The 23811-nt window shown below is 54.4% G+C and overlaps 1 protein-coding gene across 2 annotated transcripts in view; it reads left to right on the top strand.

Annotated features, from left to right (window-relative positions):
- The window catches only part of RTN2 (reticulon 2), a 43383-nt gene extending 20693 nt beyond the window's left edge, over positions 1–22690 (top strand). For both annotated transcript variants that reach the window (XM_082263370.1, XM_082263369.1), the window contains 6 exons: positions 944–1151; positions 3481–3619; positions 3893–3962; positions 4167–4213; positions 6815–6873; positions 22440–22690. In XM_082263370.1, the coding sequence (XP_082119496.1) occupies positions 944–1151; positions 3481–3619; positions 3893–3962; positions 4167–4213; positions 6815–6873; positions 22440–22482 (566 nt within the window). In that variant the 3' untranslated portion in view covers positions 22483–22690. The remainder of the gene's footprint in view (positions 1–943; positions 1152–3480; positions 3620–3892; positions 3963–4166; positions 4214–6814; positions 6874–22439) is intronic.
- The last annotated feature ends 1121 nt before the right edge of the window (positions 22691–23811 follow it).

Below are 23811 nucleotides of genomic sequence, written 5' to 3'. Positions count from 1 at the left end.
ATACCCGATATTATACAACCGAGACCACTGGTCCGTATATTATACAACCGAAACCACCGGTCCGTATATTATATGGAGAGCGAATAATCCCCCCATTCCCTGGAGGCCAATTCTACCACAATCCCCGGATATCATCCCAGCAGTCCGTATAATACCCCGTATAATACAACCGAGACCACCGGTCCGTATATTATACAACCGAGACCACCGGTCTGTATATTATATGGAGAGCGAATAATCCCCCCATTCCCTGGAGGCCAATTCCACCACAATCCCCGGATATCATCCCAGCAGTCCGTATAATACCCCGTATTACACAACCGAGACCATCGGTCCGTATATTACACAACCGAGACCACCAGTCTGTATATTATACAACCGAGACCACCGGTCTGTATATTGTACAACCGAGACCACCGGTCTGTATATTATACAACCGAGACCACCGGTCTGTATATTATACAACCGAGACCACCGGTCTGTATATTATACAACCGAGACCACCAGTCTGTATATTATACAACCGAGACCACCGGTCTGTATATTGTACAACCGAGACCACCGGTCTGTATATTATACAACCGAGACCACCGGTCTGTATATTATACAACCGAGACCACCGGTCTGTATATTATACAACCGAGACCACCAGTCTGTATATTATACAACCGAGACCACCGGTCTGTATATTATACAACCGAGACCACCGGTCTGTATATTATACAACCGAGACCACCGGTCCGTATATTATATGGCGAGCCAATAATCCCCCCATTCTCAGGAGGCCAATTCCACGACAATCCCCGTATATCATCCCAGCAGTCCGTATAATACAGATTACCATTATTACCACCGGTCCGTATATTATAAACCATTACAGAAGAATGGGCCTGTATATTGTATCACTGGTGTATATTGTGCGCTCTGCTCCCTCTCCCCGCAGTGATGGATCTCCTGTATTGGAAGGATGTGGCGCTCTCGGCGGGGTGTCTCACCGGTCTGACGGTCAGTCTTCTGTGCCTCATCCAGTTCAGTGTGATCAGCGTTCTCTCCTACGCGGCTCTCATCCTCCTCTGCGGATCTCTGACTATCAGGACGTACTCCGCGCTTCTCCAAGCCATGAAGAGAGGAGACGGGGGGCACCCCTTCCAGTGAGTGTATGGGGGGGCCACACTATGAGGGGGAGGTGTATATTGAGGGGTGTACTGTATGTTTGGGGGGGAGGGTGGTTTTTATATGTGTAGTCTATATATTGGGGTGTACAGTAAACCCCCCTCCATCGCGGGGGTTACGTTCCGGACTCACCCGGGAAAAGTGAAAATCCGCGAATTAGAAATCCCCGATATAAATACCCCCCAGGCATCTTTTATAACTCTCACTGGACAGACTTTGAAAACAATAGAAAAACATAAAAGATACGGAGAGACGGAGAAGAGCGATGGAAAACACAGAAATATTTACCAATGATTTATAGAGTAAAATAATATTACAGAAAAAAAACGCAATATACCGGGACAGCAAAAACTGAACCGCGATAGAACGGGGGTTTACTGTACGGTGGTTTTTTTTGGGGGGGGGGGGTATAGTCTTTATATTGGGGTGTAGTGTGAGTTCTGGGAGTGTAGTCTATATATTAGGGTGTGGTATGTAAGGTTTGTTGGGGGTGTGATGTGTGTATTGGGGTGTATAGTATGTATATTGGGGGTGTGACGTGTATATTGGGGTGTAGTATGTAGTATGTATATTGGGGTGTAGTGTGTATATTGGGGGTGTGATGTGTATATTGGGGGTGTGATGTGTATATTGGGGTGTAGTGTGTCTATTGGGGAGTACAGTGTGTGTATTGGGGGTATGATGTGTATATTGGGGGTTATAGCGTGTACATTGGGGTGTACTGTGGTTTTGGGGGGGGGGTGAGTCTATATATTGGCATGCTATGTGAATTTGGGGGGTGTAGTATATATGTTAAGGTGTTGTGGGTTTTTTTGGGGAGTGTAGTCTATATATTGGGGTGTACTGTGGTTTTCACAGGGTGTATTCTATATATTGGAGTGTATTTTGGTTTTGGGGGTGTATTCTATATATCGGGGTGTACTGTCGTTTTGGGGGTGTATTCTATATATCGGGGTGTTGTGTTTTTTTGGGGGGGTGTAGTCTATATATTGGGGTGTTGTGTGGTTTTGGGGGATGTAGTCTATATATTGGGGCGTTGTGTGGTTTTCACGGGGTGTATTCTATATATTGGGGTGTACTGTCGTTTTGGGAGTGTATTCTATATATCGGGGTGTTGTGTTTTTTTTGGGGGGTGTAGTCTATATATTGGGGTGTTGTGTGGTTTTGGGGGGTGTAGTCTATATATTGGGGCGTTGTGTGGTTTTCACGGGGTGTATTCTATATATTGGGGTGTACTGTCGTTTTGGGGGTGTATTCTATATATCGGGGTGTTGTGTTTTTTGGGGGGTGTAGTCTATATATTGGGGTGTTGTGTGGTTTTGGGGGGGTGTAGTCTATATATCGGGGTGTTGTGTGGTTTTGGGGGAGTGTAGCCTATATATTGGGGTGCACTGTGGTTTTGGGGGGTGTAGTCTATATATCGGGGTGTTGTGTGGTTTTAGGGGAGTGTAGTCTATATATTGGGGTGCACTGTGGTTTTGGGGGGGGGTGTAGTCTATATATCGGGTGTTGTGTGTTTTTTAGGGGGTGTAGTCTATATATTGGGGTGTACTGTGGTTTTAGGGGACTGTAGTCTATATATCGGGGTGTTGTGTGGTTTTGGGGGGTGTAGTCTATATATTGGGATGTACTGTGGTTTTGGGGTGTAGTCTATATATCGGGGTGTTGTGTGGTTTTTAGGGGGTGTAGTCTATATATCGGGGTGTTGTGTGGTTTTGGGGGGGTGTAGTCTATATATTGGGGTGTACTGTGGTTTTAGGGGGGTGTGGTCTATATATCGGGGTGTTGTGTGGTTTTAGGGGGTGTAGTCTATATAGCGGGGTGTTGTGTGGTTTTTAGGGGGTGTAGTCTATATATCGGGGTGTTGTGTGGTTTTGGGGGGTGTAGTCTATATATCGGGGTGTTGTGTGGTTTTAGGGGGTGTAGTCTATATATCGGGGTGTTGTGTGGTTTTGGGGGGTGTAGTCTATATAGCGGGCTGTTGTGTGTTTTTTAGGGGGTGTAGTCTATATAGCGGGGTGTTGTGTGGTTTTTAGGGGGTGTAGTCTATATATCGGGGTGTTGTGTGGTTTTGGGGGGTGTAGTCTATATATCGGGGTGTTGTGTGGTTTTAGGGGGTGTAGTCTATATAGCGGGCCGTTGTGTGTTTTTTAGGGGGTGTAGTCTATATATCGGGGTGTTGTGTGGTTTTGGGGGGTGTAGTCTATATATTGGGGTGTGGTTTTGGGGATGTGTATTTTGGGGGTGCAGTACATTGGCAGCTTGGTGAATGTTGATTGGAGGGGTAACATTCCGTTTCTCACTCAGGAAGTATCTGGATGCGGATCCCCTCCTCCCACCAGCGCAGGTTGAAGCGGTGGCGGCACGGTTGGCGGTTCTCTTCTTTAGCGCTTTCTCCACACTGCGCTGCCTCTTCCTGGTGAAGGACACAAAGGAATCCCTGAAGGTAACAGAGATGGGGATGGTATGAGGACAGCATGGTACAGCGCTATGGTATATGAAGGTGCCAGTGCAGTGCGGACATCAGCCATTGGCTGATCCTGCCTTACTCTCCGCCATGGCAGACCATAAGGGTGGGTCACATGACCTCCCCATGCCAATACAGCACCGTTCTCTCTATCAGACACCAGAACCCTCTGCGGGGGGCGCTGTAGAGCCATGTCTGCCATGTTCTCTCTATGATGAGCAATGGGTGACTCTTCTCTCTTCTCTCTGACAGTTCTTGGTCCTCCTCTACCTCCTCACCTATGTCGGAGCCGTGCTGAACGGACTCACTCTGCTGGTTCTAGGTGAGTCCACTGGTATCACATGACCAGAATCCCACAGTCCCTCCTCTAGGGTGCTAGGACAGTCCAGTCACATGACCAGAATCCCACAGTCCCTCCTCCAGGCTGGTAGGACAGTCCAGTCACATGACCAGAATGATAGTAGTAGTGATGATGATGAGGATGATGATAGTAGAGATGGTGATGATGGTCTTTTTTCTGTCACAGGTGTGATTGGACTTTTCACATTTCCCGTCATGTACAAACATAACCAGGTAAGTCCCGAGGGAACATAGAGATACATGGAGTGTGCTGGGAGAACATAGAGATACAGTGCCTTGCGAAAGTATTCGGCCCCCTTGAACTTTGCGACCTTTTGCCACATTTCAGGCTTCAAACATAAAGATATAAAACTGTAATTTTTTGTGAAGAATCAACAACAAGTGGGACACAATCATGAAGTGGAACGAAATTTATTGGATATTTCAAACTTTTTTAACGAATAAAAAACTGGAAAATTGGGCGTGCAAAATTATTCAGCCCCCTTAAGTTAATACTTTGTAGCGCCACCTTTTGCTGCGATTACAGCTGTAAGTCGCTTGGGGTATGTCTCTATCAGTTTTGCACATCGAGAGACTGAAATTTTTGCCCATTCCTCCTTGCAAAACAGCTCGAGCTCAGTGAGGTTGGATGGAGAGCGTTTGTGAACAGCAGTTTTCAGTTCTTTCCACAGATTCTCGATTGGATTCAGGTCTGGACTTTGACTTGGCCATTCTAACACCTGGATATGTTTATTTGTGAACCATTCCATTGTAGATTTTGCTTTATGTTTTGGATCATTGTCTTGTTGGAAGACAAATCTCCGTCCCAGTCTCAGGTCTTTTGCAGACTCCATCAGGTTTTCTTCCAGAATGGTCCTGTATTTGGCTCCATCCATCTTCCCATCAATTTTAACCATCTTCCCTGTCCCTGCTGAAGAAAAGCAGGCCCAAACCATGATGCTGCCACCACCATGTGTCACAGTGGGGATGGTGTGTTCAGGGTGATGAGCTGTGTTGCTTTTACACCAAACATAACGTTTTACATCGCTGCCAAAAAGTTTGATTTTGGTTTCATCTGAGCAGAGCCCCTTCTTCCACATGTTTGGTGTCTCCCAGGTGGCTTGTGGGAAACTTTAAACAACACTTTTTATGGATATCTTTAAGAAATGGCTTTCTTCTTGCCACTCTTCCATAAAGGGCAGATTTGTGCAGTATACAACTGATTGTTGTCCTATGGACAGAGTCTCCCACCTCAGCTGTAGATCTCTGCAGTTCATCCAGAGTGATCATGGGCCTCTTGGCTGCATCTCTGATCAGTCTTCTCCTTGTATGAGCTGAAAGTTTAGAGGGACGGCCAGGTCTTCCTAGATTTGCAGTGGTCTGATACTCCTTCCATTTCAATATTATCGCTTGCACAGTGCTCCTTGGGATGTTTAAAGCTTGGGAAATCTTTTTTGTATCCAAATCCGGCTTTAAACTTCTCCACAACAGTATCTCGGACCTGCCTGGTGTGTTCCTTGTTCTTCATGATGCTCTCTGCGCTTTAAAAGGACCTCTGAGACTATCACAGTGCAGGTGCATTTATACGGAGACTTGATTACACACAGGTGGATTCTATTTATCATCATTAGTCATTTAGGTCAACATTGGATCATTCAGAGATCCTCACTGAACTTCTGGAGAGAGTTTGCTGCACTAAAAGTAAAGGGGCTGAATAATTTTGCACGCCCAATTTTACCGTTTTTTATTTGTTAACAAAGTTTGAAATATCCAATAAATTTCATTCCACTTCATGATTGTGTCCCACTTGTTGTTGATTCTTCACAAAAAATTACAGTTTTAAATCTTTATGTTTGAAGCCTGAAATGTGGCAAAAGGTCGCAAAGTTCAAGGGGGCCGAATACTTTCGCAAGGCACTGTACATGGAGTGTGCTATGCATATGTACAGATATATACTGTACAGACAACCACTCACCGGCCTCTTTATTAGGTACACCTTGCTAGTCCTGGGTTGGACCCCCTTTTGCCTTCATTCTTGGTGGCATAGATACAACAAGGTGCGGGAAACTTTCCTCAGAGATTTTCCTCCATAGTGACATGATGGCATCACACAGTTGCTGCAGATTTGTCGGCTGCTCATCCATGATGCCAATCTCCCGTTCCACCACATCCCAAAGGGTCTCTATTGGATGAGATGTGGTGAGTGTGGAGGCCATTGGAGGACGGTGACCTCATTGTCATGGTGAAGAAACCAGTGGTGAGATGATTGGAGCTTTGTGACATGGTGCATTATCCTGCTGGGAGGAGCCATCAGAAGATGGGGACACTGTAGTCATAAAGGGATGGACATGGTCAGCAACAATACTCAGGTAGGGGGTGGGGGGTTTAAACCACTAAAGGGGCCCAAAGTGGAACCAGTCTGCCAAATCTCCTCTGACCTCAACAAGGCATTTACCTCCACACAACTGCCGCTCACTGGATATTTTCTCTTTTTCCCACGATTCTATGTAATCCCGAGAGATCCCAGAAATACTCAGAGCGGCCCTTCTGCCACCAACAACCAATCCACGTTCAGAGTCACTTCAATCCGCTTTCTAAAGCTCAGCAAGTCGTCTTCACCACCTCTAGATGACTAAATGCATTGAGTTGCTGCCATGTGATTGGCTGATTAGCAATTTGTGTTACCAAGCAACTGAACAGGTGTACCTTATAAAGGGACCGGTGGTTGTATAAAGGTTGATAGAGTCCCACATACAGAGGGGGGCCCCAGTCGGGGCTGATGGGGGGAGGGGACCTCATTATTGGGGACTGATTATCATTCTCTGTCCTCTGCAGGTTCTGGTTGATCGATACGTTTCCATGGTAACCAGCCGGGTATCGGCATTCAGAGCCAAGTAAGATATTTACTGATCGGTCCCTCATTGATATTGTTATTGATTGTTGCTATCGGCAATGGAGGTTCCGTGTACTTTACTATTTCTGCCACTAGATGTCAGCAGAGTTCCATCTCAGACTCCTGACCCCCGCACTGTTCTATGACCCTTATATGGAGTAATAGTCTGCAGAGCCCTCCCCCCCATCACTGTGGGCGGAGCCCCTTCTTCCTGGTGATATAATATACTGTTCCCCTTCCCAAACCTCCCCCGCACTGCGCTGACATCACACATCAGACTCAGGAGGATTCTCTCCCGCACTGCACTGACATCACACATCAGACTCGGGGGGATTCTCTCCCGCACTGCGCTGACATCACACATCAGACTCGGGGGGATTCTCCCCCGAACTGCGCTGACATCACACATCAGACTCGGGGGGATTCTCTCCCGCACTGCGCTGACATCACACATCAGACTCGGGGGGATTCTCTCCCGCACTGCGCTGACATCACACATCAGACTCGGGGGGATTCTCTCCCGCACTGCGCTGACATCACACATCAGACTCGGGAGGATTCTCTTCCGCACTGCGCTGAGATCACACATCAGACTCGGGGGGATTCTCTCCCGCACTGCGCTGACATCACACATCAGACTCGGGGGGATTCTCCCCCGCACTGCGCTGACATCACACATCAGACTCGGGGGGATTCTCTCCCGCACTGCGCTGACATCACACATCAGACTCGGGGGGATTCTCCCCCGCACTGCGCTGACATCACACATCAGACTCGGGGGGATTCTCTCCCGCACTGCACTGACATCACACATCAGACTCAGGGTGATTCTTTCCCGCTCTACGCTGACATCACACATCAGACTCGGGAGGATTCTCTCCCGCACTGCGCTGACATCACACATCAGACTCGGGGGGATTCTCTCCCGCACTGCGCTGACATCACACATCAGACTCGGGGGGATTCTCTCCCGCACTGCGCTGACATCACACATCAGACTCGAGGGGATTCTCTCCCGCACTGCGCTGACATCACACATCAGACTCGGGGGGATTCTCTCCCGCTCTACGCTGACATCACACATCAGACTCGGGGGGATTCTCTCCCGCACTGCGCTGACATCACACATCAGACTCGGGGGGATTCTCTCCCGCACTGCGCTGACATCACACATCAGACTCGGCGGGATTCTCTCCCGCACTGCGCTGACATCACACATCAGACTCGGCGGGATTCTCTCCCGCACTGCGCTGACATCACACATCAGACTCGGGGGGATTCTCTCCCGCACTGCGCTGACATCACACATCAGACTCGGGATGATTCTCTCCCGCACTGCGCTGACATCACACATCAGACTCGGGGGGATTATCTCCCGCTCTACGCTGACATCACACATCAGACTCGGGGGGATTCTCTCCCGCACTGCGCTGACATCACACATCAGAATTGGGGGGATTCTCTCCCGCACTGCGCTGACATCACACATCAGACTCGGGGGGATTCTCTCCCGCACTGCGCTGACATCACACATCAGACTCGGGGGATTCTCTCCCGCACTGCGCTGACATCACACATCAGACTCGGGGGATTCTCTCCCGCACTGCGCTGACATCACACATCAGACTCGGGGGATTCTCTCCCGCACTGCGCTGACATCACACATCAGACTCGGGAGGATTCTCTCCCGCACTGCGCTGACATCACACATCAGACTCGGGGGGATTCTCTCCCGGAATGCGCTGACATCACACATCAGACTCGGGAGGATTCTCTCCCGCACTGCGCTGACATCACACATCAGACTCGGGAGGATTCTCTCCCGCACTGCGCTGACATCACACATCAGACTCGGGGGGATTCTCTCCCGCACTGCGCTGACATCACACATCAGACTCGGGGGGATTCTCTCCCGCACTGCGCTGACATCACACATCAGACTCGGGAGGATTCTCTCCCGCACTGCGCTGACATCACACATCAGACTCGGGAGGATTCTCTCCCGCACTGCGCTGACATCACACATCAGACTCGGGGGGATTCTCTCCCGCACTGCGCTGACATCACACATCAGACTCGGGGGGATTCTCCCCCGCACTGCGCTGACATCACACATCAGACTCGGGGGGATTCTCTCCCGCACTGCACTGACATCACACATCAGACTCAGGGTGATTCTCTCCCGCTCTACGCTGACATCACACATCAGACTCGGGGGGATTCTCTCCCGCACTGCGCTGACATCACACATCAGACTCGGGGGGATTCTCTCCCGCACTGCGCTGACATCACACATCAGACTCGGGGGGATTCTCCCCCGCACTGCGCTGACATCACACATCAGACTCGGGGGGATTCTCTCCCGCACTGCACTGACATCACACATCAGACTCGGGGGGATTCTTTCCCGCTCTACGCTGACATCACACATCAGACTCGGGAGGATTCTCTCCCGCACTGCACTGACATCACACATCAGACTCGGGGGGATTCTTTCCCGCTCTACGCTGACATCACACATCAGACTCGGGGGGATTCTCCCCCGCACTGCGCTGACATCACACATCAGACTCGGGGGGATTCTCTCCCGCACTGCACTGACATCACACATCAGACTCAGGGTGATTCTCTCCCGCTCTACGCTGACATCACACATCAGACTCGGGGGGATTCTCTCCCGCACTGCGCTGACATCACACATCAGACTCGGGGGGATTCTCCCCCGCACTGCGCTGACATCACACATCAGACTCGGGGGGATTCTCTCCCGCACTGAACTGACATCACACATCAGACTCGGGGGGATTCTTTCCTGCTCTACGCTGACATCACACATCAGACTCGGGAGGATTCTCTCCCGCACTGCGCTGACATCACACATCAGACTCGGGGGGATTCTCTCCCGCACTGCGCTGACATCACACATCAGACTCGGGGGGATTCTCTCCCGCACTGCGCTGACATCACACATCAGACTCGAGGGGATTCTCTCCCGCACTGCGCTGACATCACACATCAGACTCGGGGGGATTCTCTCCCGCTCTACGCTGACATCACACATCAGACTCGGGGGGATTCTCTCCCGCACTGCGCTGACATCACACATCAGACTCGGGGGGATTCTCTCCCGCACTGCGCTGACATCACACATCAGACTCGGGGGGATTCTCTCCCGCACTGCGCTGACATCACACATCAGACTCGGCGGGATTCTCTCCCGCACTGCGCTGACATCAGACTCGGGATGATTCTCTCCCGCACTGCGCTGACATCACACATCAGACTCGGGGGGATTCTCTCCCGCACTGCGCTGACATCACACATCAGACTCGGGATGATTCTCTCCCGCACTGCGCTGACATCACACATCAGACTCGGGGGGATTATCTCCCGCTCTACGCTGACATCACACATCAGACTCGGGGGGATTCTCTCCCGCACTGCGCTGACATCACACATCAGACTCGGGGGATTCTCTCCCGCACTGCGCTGACATCACACATCAGACTCGGGGGATTCTCTCCCGCACTGCGCTGACATCACACATCAGACTCGGGAGGATTCTCTCCCGCACACTGCGCTGACATCACACATCAGACTCGGGGGGATTCTCTCCCGCACTGCGCTGACATCACACATCAGAATTGGGGGGATTCTCTCCCGCACTGCGCTGACATCACACATCAGACTCGGGGGGATTATCTCCCGCACTGCGCTGACATCACACATCAGACTCTGCAGGATTCTCTCCCGCACTGCGCTGACATCACACATCAGACTCGGGATGATTCTCTCCCGCACTGCACTGACATCACACATCAGACACGGGGGATTCTCTCCCGAACTGCGCTGACATCACACATCAGACTCGGGGGGATTATCTCTCGCTCTACGCTGACATCACATATCAGACTCGGGGGGATTCTCTCCCGCACTGCGCTGACATCACACATCAGACTCGGGGGGATTCTCTCCCGCACTGCGCTAACATCACACATCAGACTCGGGGGGATTCTCTCCCGCACTGCGCTGACATCACACATCAGACTCGGGGGGGATTCTCTCCCGCACTGCGCTGACATCACACATCAGACTCGGGAGGATTCTCTTCTGCACTGCGCTGACATCACACATCAGACTCGGGATGATTCTCTCCTGCACTGCGCTGACATCACACATCAGACTCGGGGGGATTATCTCCCGCACTGCGCTGACATCACACATCAGACTCGGGGGGATTATCTCCCGCACTGCGCTGACATCACACATCAGACTCGGGGGGATTTTCTCCCCGCACTGCGCTGACATCACACATCAGACTCGGAAGGATTCTGTCCTGCACTGCGCTGACATCACACATCAGACTCGGGGGGATTCTCTCCCGCTCTACGCTGACATCACACATCAGACTCGGGGGGATTCTCTCCTGCACTGCGCTGACATCACACATCAGACTCGGGGGGATTCTCTCCCGCACTGCGCTGACATCACACATCAGACTCGGGGGGATTCTCTCCCGCACTGCGCTGACATCACACATCAGACTCGGGGGGATTCTCTCCTGCACTGCGCTGACATCACACATCAGACTCGGGGGGATTCTCTCCCGCTCTACGCTGACATCACACATCAGACTCGGGGGGATTCTCTCCTGCACTGCGCTGACATCACACATCAGACTCGGGGGGATTCTCTCCCGCTCTACGCTGACATCACACATCAGACTCGGGGGGATTCTCTCCCGCACTGCGCTGACATCACACATCAGACTCGGGGGGATTCTCTCCCGCACTGCGCTGACATCACACATCAGACTCGGGGGGATTCTCTCCCGCACTGCGCTGACATCACACATCAGACTCGGCGGGATTCTCTCCCGCACTGCGCTGACATCACACATCAGACTCGGGGGGATTCTCTCCCGCACTGCGCTGACATCACACATCAGACTCGGGGGGATTCTCTCCTGCACTGCGCTGACATCACACATCAGACTCGGGGGGATTCTCTCCCGCTCTACGCTGACATCACACATCAGACTCGGGGGGATTCTCTCCCGCACTGCGCTGACATCACACATCAGACTCGGGGGGATTCTCTCCCGCACTGCGCTGACATCACACATCAGACTCGGGGGGATTCTCTCCCGCACTGCGCTGACATCACACATCAGACTCGGGAGGATTCTCTTCCGCACTGCGCTGAGATCACACATCAGACTCGGGGGGATTCTCTCCCGCACTGCGCTGACATCACACATCAGACTCGGGGGGATTCTCTCCCGCACTGCGCTGACATCACACATCAGACTCGGGGGGATTCTCCCCCGCACTGCGCTGACATCACACATCAGACTCGGGGGGATTCTCCCCCGCACTGCACTGACATCACACATCAGACTCGGGAGGATTCTCTCCCGCACTGCGCTGACATCACACATCAGACTCGGGGGATTCTCTCCCGCACTGCGCTGACATCACACATCAGACTCGGGAGGATTCTCTCCCGCACTGCGCTGACATCACACATCAGACTCGGGGGATTCTCTCCCGCACTGCGCTGACATCACACATCAGACTCGGGAGGATTCTCTCCCGCACACTGCGCTGACATCACACATCAGACTCGGGAGGATTCTCTCCCGCACTGCGCTGACATCACACATCAGACTCGGGGGGATTCTCTCCCGCACTGCGCTGACATCACACATCAGACTCGGGGGGATTCTCCCCCGCACTGCGCTGACATCACACATCAGACTCGGGGGGATTCTCTCCCGCACTGCACTGACATCACACATCAGACTCAGGGTGATTCTTTCCCGCTCTACGCTGACATCACACATCAGACTCGGGAGGATTCTCTCCCGCACTGCGCTGACATCACACATCAGACTCGGGGGGATTCTCTCCCGCACTGCGCTGACATCACACATCAGACTCGGGGGGATTCTCTCCCGCACTGCGCTGACATCACACATCAGACTCGAGGGGATTCTCTCCCGCACTGCGCTGACATCACACATCAGACTCGGGGGGATTCTCTCCCGCTCTACGCTGACATCACACATCAGACTCGGGGGGATTCTCTCCCGCACTGCGCTGACATCACACATCAGACTCGGGGGGATTCTCTCCCGCACTGCGCTGACATCACACATCAGACTCGGCGGGATTCTCTCCCGCACTGCGCTGACATCACACTCGGCGGGATTCTCTCCCGCACTGCGCTGACATCACACATCAGACTCGGGGGGATTCTCTCCCGCACTGCGCTGACATCACACATCAGACTCGGGATGATTCTCTCCCGCACTGCGCTGACATCACACATCAGACTCGGGGGGATTATCTCCCGCTCTACGCTGACATCACACATCAGACTCGGGGGGATTCTCTCCCGCACTGCGCTGACATCACACATCAGAATTGGGGGGATTCTCTCCCGCACTGCGCTGACATCACACATCAGACTCGGGGGGATTCTCTCCCGCACTGCGCTGACATCACACATCAGACTCGGGGGATTCTCTCCCGCACTGCGCTGACATCACACATCAGACTCGGGGGATTCTCTCCCGCACTGCGCTGACATCACACATCAGACTCGGGAGGATTCTCTCCCGCACTGCGCTGACATCACACATCAGACTCGGGAGGATTCTCTCCCGCACTGCGCTGACATCACACATCAGACTCGGGGGGATTCTCTCCCGGAATGCGCTGACATCACACATCAGACTCGGGAGGATTCTCTCCCGCACTGCGCTGACATCACACATCAGACTCGGGAGGATTCTCTCCCGCTCTACGCTGACATCACACATCAGACTCGGGGGGATTCTCTCCCGCACTGCGCTGACATCACACATCAGACTCGGGGGGATTCTCTCCCGCACTGCGCTGACATCACACATCAGACTCGGGGGGATTCTCCCCCGCACTGCGCTGACATCACACATCAGACTCGGGGGGATTCTCTCCCGCACTGCACTGACATCACACATCAGACTCGGGGGGATTCTTTCCCGCTCTACGCTGACATCACACATCAGACTCGGGAGGATTCTCTCCCGCACTGCGCTGACATCACACATCAGACTCGGGGGGATTCTCTCCCGCACTGCGCTGACATCACACATCAGACTCGGGGGGATTCTCTCCCGCACTGCGCTGACATCACACATCAGACTCGAGGGGATTCTCTCCCGCACTGCGCTGACATCACACATCAGACTCGGGGGGATTCTCTCCCGCACTGCGCTGACATCACACATCAGACTCGGCGGGATTCTCTCCCGCACTGCGCTGACATCAGACTCGGGATGATTCTCTCCCGCACTGCGCTGACATCACACATCAGACTCGGGGGGATTCTCTCCCGCACTGCGCTGACATCACACATCAGACTCGGGATGATTCTCTCCCGCACTGCGCTGACATCACACATCAGACTCGGGGGGATTATCTCCCGCTCTACGCTGACATCACACATCAGACTCGGGGGGATTCTCTCCCGCACTGCGCTGACATCACACATCAGACTCGGGGGATTCTCTCCCGCACTGCGCTGACATCACACATCAGACTCGGGGGATTCTCTCCCGCACTGCGCTGACATCACACATCAGACTCGGGGGGATTCTCTCCCGCACTGCGCTGACATCACACATCAGAATTGGGGGGATTCTCTCCCGCACTGCGCTGACATCACACATCAGACTCGGGGGGATTATCTCCCGCACTGCGCTGACATCACACATCAGACTCTGCAGGATTCTCTCCCGCACTGCGCTGACATCACACATCAGACTCGGGGGGATTCTCTCCCGCACTGCGCTGACATCACACATCAGACTCGGCGGGATTCTCTCCCGCACTGCGCTGACATCACACATCAGACTCGGCGGGATTCTCTCCCGCACTGCGCTGACATCACACATCAGACTCGGGGGGATTCTCTCCCGCACTGCGCTGACATCACACATCAGACTCGGGATGATTCTCTCCCGCACTGCGCTGACATCACACATCAGACTCTGGGGGATTATCTCCCGCTCTACGCTGACATCACACATCAGACTCGGGGGGATTCTCTCCCGCACTGCGCTGACATCACACATCAGAATTGGGGGGATTCTCTCCCGCACTGCGCTGACATCACACATCAGACTCGGGGGGATTCTCTCCCGCACTGCGCTGACATCACACATCAGACTCGGGGGATTCTCTCCCGCACTGCGCTGACATCACACATCAGACTCGGGGGATTCTCTCCCGCACTGCGCTGACATCACACATCAGACTCGGGAGGATTCTCTCCCGCACTGCGCTGACATCACACATCAGACTCGGGAGGATTCTCTCCCGCACTGCGCTGACATCACACATCAGACTCGGGGGGATTCTCTCCCGGAATGCGCTGACATCACACATCAGACTCGGGAGGATTCTCTCCCGCACTGCGCTGACATCACACATCAGACTCGGGAGGATTCTCTCCCGCACTGCGCTGACATCACACATCAGACTCGGGGGGATTCTCTCCCGCACTGCGCTGACATCACACATCAGACTCGGGGGGATTCTCTCCCGCACTGCGCTGACATCACACATCAGACTCGGGAGGATTCTCTCCCGCACTGCGCTGACATCACACATCAGACTCGGGAGGATTCTCTCCCGCACTGCGCTGACATCACACATCAGACTCGGGGGGATTCTCTCCCGCACTGCGCTGACATCACACATCAGACTCGGGGGGATTCTCCCCCGCACTGCGCTGACATCACACATCAGACTCGGGGGGATTCTCCCCCGCACTGCGCTGACATCACACATCAGACTCGGGGGGATTCTCTCCCGCACTGCACTGACATCACACATCAGACTCAGGGTGATTCTCTCCCGCTCTACGCTGACATCACACATCAGACTCGGGGGGATTCTCTCCCGCACTGCGCTGACATCACACATCAGACTCGGGGGGATTCTCTCCCGCACTGCGCTGACATCACACATCAGACTCGGGGGGATTCTCCCCCGCACTGCGCTGACATCACACATCAGACTCGGGGGGATTCTCTCCCGCACTGCACTGACATCACACATCAGACTCGGGGGGATTCTTTCCCGCTCTACGCTGACATCACACATCAGACTCGGGAGGATTCTCTCCCGCACTGCGCTGACATCACACATCAGACTCGGGGGGATTCTCTCCCGCACTGCGCTGACATCACACATCAGACTCGGGGGGATTCTCTCCCGCACTGCGCTGACATCACACATCAGACTCGAGGGGATTCTCTCCCGCACTGCGCTGACATCACACATCAGACTCGGGGGGATTCTCTCCCGCTCTACGCTGACATCACACATCAGACTCGGGGGGATTCTCTCCCGCACTGCGCTGACATCACACATCAGACTCGGGGGGATTCTCTCCCGCACTGCGCTGACATCACACATCAGACTCGGGGGGATTCTCTCCCGCACTGCGCTGACATCACACATCAGACTCGGCGGGATTCTCTCCCGCACTGCGCTGACATCAGACTCGGGATGATTCTCTCCCGCACTGCGCTGACATCACACATCAGACTCGGGGGGATTCTCTCCCGCACTGCGCTGACATCACACATCAGACTCGGGATGATTCTCTCCCGCACTGCGCTGACATCACACATCAGACTCGGGGGGATTATCTCCCGCTCTACGCTGACATCACACATCAGACTCGGGGGGATTCTCTCCCGCACTGCGCTGACATCACACATCAGACTCGGGGGATTCTCTCCCGCACTGCGCTGACATCACACATCAGACTCGGGGGATTCTCTCCCGCACTGCGCTGACATCACACATCAGACTCGGGAGGATTCTCTCCCGCACACTGCGCTGACATCACACATCAGACTCGGGGGGATTCTCTCCCGCACTGCGCTGACATCACACATCAGAATTGGGGGGATTCTCTCCCGCACTGCGCTGACATCACACATCAGACTCGGGGGGATTATCTCCCGCACTGCGCTGACATCACACATCAGACTCTGCAGGATTCTCTCCCGCACTGCGCTGACATCACACATCAGACTCGGGATGATTCTCTCCCGCACTGCGCTGACATCACATATCAGACTCGGGAGGATTCTCTCCCGCACTGCACTGACATCACACATCAGACACGGGGGATTCTCTCCCGAACTGCGCTGACATCACACATCAGACTCGGGGGGATTATCTCTCGCTCTACGCTGACATCACATATCAGACTCGGGGGGGATTCTCTCCCGCACTGCGCTGACATCACACATCAGACTCGGGGGGATTCTCTCCCGCACTGCGCTAACATCACACATCAGACTCGGGGGGATTCTCTCCCGCACTGCGCTGACATCACACATCAGACTCGGGGGGATTCTCTCCCGCACTGCGCTGACATCACACATCAGACTCGGGGAGATTCTCTCCCGCACTGCGCTGACATCACACATCAGACTCGGGGGGATTCTCTCCCGCACTGCGCTGACATCACACATCAGACTCGGGAGGATTCTCTTCTGCACTGCGCTGACATCACACATCAGACTCGGGATGATTCTCTCCCGCACTGCGCTGACATCACACATCAGACTCGGGGGGATTATCTCCCGCACTGCGCTGACATCACACATCAGACTCGGGGGGATTATCTCCCGCACTGCGCTGACATCACACATCAGACTCGGGGGGATTTTCTCCCCGCACTGCGCTGACATCACACATCAGACTCGGAAGGATTCTGTCCTGCACTGCGCTGACATCACACATCAGACTCGGGGGGATTCTCTCCCGCTCTACGCTGACATCACACATCAGACTCGGGGGGATTCTCTCCTGCACTGCGCTGACATCACACATCAGACTCGGGGGGATTCTCTCCCGCTCTACGCTGACATCACACATCAGACTCGGGGGGATTCTCTCCCGCACTGCGCTGACATCACACATCAGACTCGGGGGGATTCTCTCCCGCACTGCGCTGACATCACACATCAGACTCGGGGGGATTCTCTCCTGCACTGCGCTGACATCACACATCAGACTCGGGGGGATTCTCTCCCGCTCTACGCTGACATCACACATCAGACTCGGGGGGATTCTCTCCCGCACTGCGCTGACATCACACATCAGACTCGGGGGGATTCTCTTCCGCACTGCGCTGACATCACACATCAGACTCGGGGGGATTCTCTCCCGCACTGCGCTGACATCACACATCAGACTCGGCGGGATTCTCTCCCGCACTGCGCTGACATCACACATCAGACTCGGGATGATTCTCTCCCGCACTGCGCTGACATCACACATCAGACTCGGGGGGATTCTCTCCCGCACTGCGCTGACATCACACATCAGACTCGGGAGGATTCTCTCCCGCTCTACGCTGACATCACACATCAGACTCGGGGGGATTCTCTCCCGCACTGCGCTGACATCACACATCAGAATTGGGGGGATTTTCTCCCGCACTGCGCTGACATCACACATCAGACTCGGGGGGATTCTCTCCCGCACTGCGCTGACATCACACATCAGACTCGGGAGGATTCTCTCCCGCACTGCGCTGAGATCACACATCAGACTCGGGGGGATTCTCTCCCGCACTGCGCTGACATCACACATCAGACTCGGGAGGATTCTCTCCCGCACTGCGCTGACATCACACATCAGACTCGGGATGATTCTCTCCCGCACTGCGCTGACATCACATATCAGACTCGGGAGGATTCTCTCCCGCACTGCACTGACATCACACTCGGGGGATTCTCTCCCGAACTGCGCTGACATCACACATCAGACTCGGGGGGATTATCTCTCGCTCTACGCTGACATCACACATCAGACTCAGGGGGATTCTCTCCCGCACTGCGCTGACATCACACATCAGACTCGGGGGGATTCTCTCCCGCACTGCGCTGACATCACACATCAGACTCGGGGGGATTCTCTCCCGCACTGCGCTGACATCACACATCAGACTCGGGGGGATTCTCTCCCGCACTGCGCTGACATCACACATCAGACTCGGGAGGATTCTCTCCCACACTGCGCTGACATCACACATCAGACTAGGGAGGATTCTCTCCCGCACTGCGCTGACATCACACATCAGACTCGGGATGATTCTCTCCCGCACTGCGCTGACATCACACATCAGACTCGGGATGATTCTCTTCCGCACTGCGCTGACATCACACATCAGACTCGGGAGGATTCTCTTCTGCACTGCGCTGACATCACACATCAGACTCGGGATGATTCTCTCCCGCACTGCGCTGACATCACACATCAGACTCGGGGGGATTATCTCCCGCACTGCGCTGACATCACACATCAGACTCGGGGGGATTATCTCCCGCACTGCGCTGACATCACACATCAGACTCTGAAGGATTCTGTCCTGCACTGCGCTGACATCACACATCAGACTCAGGGGGATTCTCTCCTGCACTGCGCTGACATCACACATCAGACTCGGGGGGATTCTCTTCCGCACTGCGCTGACATCACACATCAGAATCGGGGGGATTCTCTCCCGCACTGCGCTGACATCACACATCAGACTCGGGGGGATTATCTCCCGCACTGCGCTGACATCACTCATCAGACTCGGGAGGATTCTCTTCCGCACTGCGCTGAGATCACACATCAGACTCGCGAGGATTCTCTCCCGCACTGCGCTGACATCACACATCAGACTCGGGAGGATTCTCTCCCGCACTGCGCTGACATCACACATCAGACTCGGGGGGATTCTCTCCCGCACTGCGCTGACATCACACATCAGACTCGGCGGGATTCTCTCCCGCACTGCGCTGACATCACACATCAGACTCGGGATGATTCTCTCCCGCACTGCGCTGACATCACACATCAGACTCGGGGGATTATCTCCCGCACTGCGCTGACATCACACATCAGACTCGGGGGGATTATCTCCCGCACTGCGCTGACATCACACATCAGACTCGGAAGGATTCTGTCCTGCACTGCGCTGACATCACACATCAGACTCGGGGGGATTCTCTCCCGCACAGCGCTGACATCACACATCAGACTCGGGGGGATTCTCTTCCGCACTGCGCTGACATCACACATCAGAATCGGGGGGATTCTCTCCCGCACTGCGCTGACATCACACATCAGACTCTGGAGGATTCTCTCCCGCACTGCGCTGACATCACACATCAGACTCGGGGGGATTCTCTCCCGCACTGCGCTGACATCACACATCAGACTCGGGGGGATTATCTCCCGCACTGCGCTGACATCACTCATCAGACTCGGGAGGATTCTCTTCCGCACTGCGCTGAGATCACACATCAGACTCGCGAGGATTCTCTCCCGCACTGCGCTGACATCACACATCAGACTCGGGGGGATTCTCTCCCGCACTGCGCTGACATCACACATCAGACTCGCGAGGATTCTCTCCCGCACTGCGCTGACATCACACATCAGACTCGGCGGGATTCTCTCCCGCACTGCGCTGACATCACACATCAGACTCGGGATGATTCTCTCCCGCACTGCGCTGACATCACACATCAGACTCGGGGGGGATTCTCTCCCGCACTGCGCTGACATCACACATCAGACTCGGGAGGATTCTCTCCCGCTCTACGCTGACATCACACATCAGAATTGGGGGGATTCTCTCCCGCACTGCGCTGACATCACACATCAGAATTGGGGGGATTCTCTCCCGCACTGCGCTGACATCACACATCAGACTCGGGAGGATTCTCTCCCGCACTGCGCTGAGATCACACATCAGACTCGGGAGGATTCTCTCCCGCACTGCGCTGACGTCACACATCAGACTCGGGGGGATTCTCTCCCGCACTGCGCTGACATCACACATCAGACTCGGGATGATTCTCTCCCGCACTGCGCTGACATCACACATCAGACTCGGGGGGGTTATCTCCCGCACTGCGCTGACATCACACATCAGACTCGGGGGGATTATCTCCCGCACTGCGCTGACATCACACATCAGACTCGGGGGGGATTATCTCCCGCACTGCGCTGACATCACACATCAGACTCGGGGGGGATTATCTCCCGCACTGCGCTGACATCACACATCAGACTCGGGGGGATTCTGTTCCGCACTGCGCTGACATCACACATCAGAATCGGGGGGATTCTCTCCTGCACTGCGCTGACATCACACATCAGACTCGGGGGGATTCTCTTCCGCACTGCGCTGACATCACACATCAGAATCGGGGGGATTCTCTCCCGCACTGCGCTGACATCACACATCAGACTCGGCAGGATTCTCTCCCGCACTGCGCTGACATCACACATCAGACTCGGGAGGATTCTCTCCCGCACTGCGCTGACATCACACATCAGACTCTGCAGGATTCTCTCCCGCACTGCCCTGACATCACACATCAGACTCGGAATGATTCTCTCCCTCACTGCGCTGACATCACATATCAGACTCGGGAGGATTCTCTCCCGCACTGCGCTGACATCACACATCAGACTCGGGGGGGGTTCTCTCCCGCACTGCGCTGACATCACACATCAGACCCGGGGGGATTCTCTCCCGCACTGCGCTGACATCACACATCAGACTCGGGAGGATTCTCTCCCGCACACTGCGCTGACATCACACATCAGACTCGGGGGGATTATCTCCCGCACTGCGCTGACATCACACATCAGACTCGGGGGGATTCTCTCCCGCACTGCGCTGACATCACACATCAGACTCAGGGGGATTCTCTCCCGCACTGCGCTAACATCACACATCAGACTCGGGGGGATTCTCTCCCGCACTACGCTGACATCGCACATCAGACTCGGGGGGATTCTCTCCTGCACTGCGCTGACATCACACATCAGACTCTGGGGGATTCTCTCCCGCACTGCACTGACATCACACATCAGACTCGGGAGGATTCTCTCCCGCACTGCGCTGACATCACACATCAGACTCGGGAGGATTCTCTCCCGCACTGCGCTGACATCACACATCAGATTCGGGAGGATTCTCTCCCGCACTGCGCTGACATCACACTTGGGGGGATTCTCTCCCGCACTGCGCTGACATCACACATCAGACTCGGGAGGATTCTCTCCCGCACTGCACTGACATCACACATCAGACTCGGGGGGATTCTCTCCCGCACTGCGCTGACATCACACATCAGACTCGGGAGGATTCTCTCCCGCACTGCGCTGACATCACACATCAGACTCGGGGGGATTCTCTCCCGCACTGCGCTGACATCACACATCAGACTCGGGAGGATTCTCTCCCGCACTGCGCTGACATCACACATCAGACTCGGGGGGATTCTCTCCCGCACTGCGCTGACATCACACATCAGACTCGGGGGGATTCTCTCCCGCTCTACGCTGACATCACACATCAGACTCGGGGGGATTCTCTCCCGCACTGCGCTGACATCACACATCAGACTCGGGGGGATTCTCTCCCGCACTGCGCTGACATCACACATCAGACTCTGACTCACTGACGATGTTTTTCATTCTTCAGATTTCGAGCTCAGCTGAAGAAAAAAGGAGCGAAGAAAGACTGAGGACCGCCCCCTCGGATCTCTTCTCAGCACAGCGTTATGATGGGTGGAGCCAGGAGCAGGACACGCCCCCGCGGTTCAGACACAAGCAGATGTCCTGCACAGGAATGCAGTCACACCGTCACCTTAGCAGAGCCAATCACAGCGTTCTTATTTCAGAAATCAGTTTTTGGGATTATCTTATACTGAAAATAAAGTTTTTTTATTTGAACTCCTGGACTCGGTGAGATGATTGGTGGCCATTGGCTGTTTTCATGAGGTGGGAGGGGCAGAAAGATGAGGACTATGGAAGTGTGACCTCACTGCTATCACATATATACTGTAATTACATAACTGAGCTCCTCCATCCCCCATAACTAAGCTCCTCCATCCCCCATACCTGAGCTCCTCCATCCCCCATACCTGAGCTCCTCCATCCCCCATACCTGAGCTCCTCCACCCACTATACCTGAGCTCCTCCATCCCCCATACCTGAGCTCCTCCATCCCCCATACCTGAGCTCCTCCATCCCCCATACCTGAGCTCCACCACCTCCCAAACCTGAGCTCCTCCATCCCCCATACCTGAGCTCCTCCACCCCCCATACCTGAGCTCCTCCACCCCCCATAACTGAGCTCCTCCATCCCCCATAGCTGAGCTCCTCCATCCCCCATAACTGAGCTCCTCCATCCCCCATACCTGAGCTCCTCCATCCCCCATAGCTGAGCTCCTCCATCCCCCATAGCTGAGCTCCTCCACCTCCCATACCTGAGCTCCTCCATCCCCCATACCTGAGCTCCTCCACCTCCCATAACTGAACTCCTCCATCCCCCATACCTGAGGTCCTCCACCTCCCATACCTGAGGTCCTCCACCTCCCATACCTGAGCTCCTCCATCCCCCATTACCTGAGCTCCTCTGTCCCCCATACCTGAGCTCCTCCATCCCCCATACCTGAGCTCCTCCATCCCCCATACCTGAGCTCCTCCATCCCCCATAGCTGAGCTCCTCCACCTCCCATACCTGAGCTCCTCCATCCCCCATAACTGAGCTCCCCCATCCCCTATAGCTGAGCTCCTCCATCCCCCCATAACTGAGTTCCTCCACCTCCAATACCTGAGCTCCTCCACCTCCCATACCTGAGCTCCTCCATCCCCCATAACTGAGCTCCCCCATCCCCTATAGCTGAGCTCCTCCATCCCCCCATAACTGAGTTCCTCCACCTCCCATACCTGAGCTCCTCCATCCCCCATAACTGAGCTCCTCCATCCCCCATACCTGAGCTCCTCCACCTCCCATAACTGAGCTCCTCAACCTCCCATAACTGAGCTCCTCCATCCCCCCATAACTGAGC

Source organism: Pelophylax lessonae, assembly GCF_965119305.1.
Source record: "Pelophylax lessonae genome assembly, chromosome: 7".
NCBI lineage: Eukaryota > Metazoa > Chordata > Amphibia > Anura > Ranidae > Pelophylax > Pelophylax lessonae.
The sequence above is the reverse complement of the archived record's forward strand: the minus strand, read 5'-3'. Positions and strand labels throughout refer to the sequence as shown.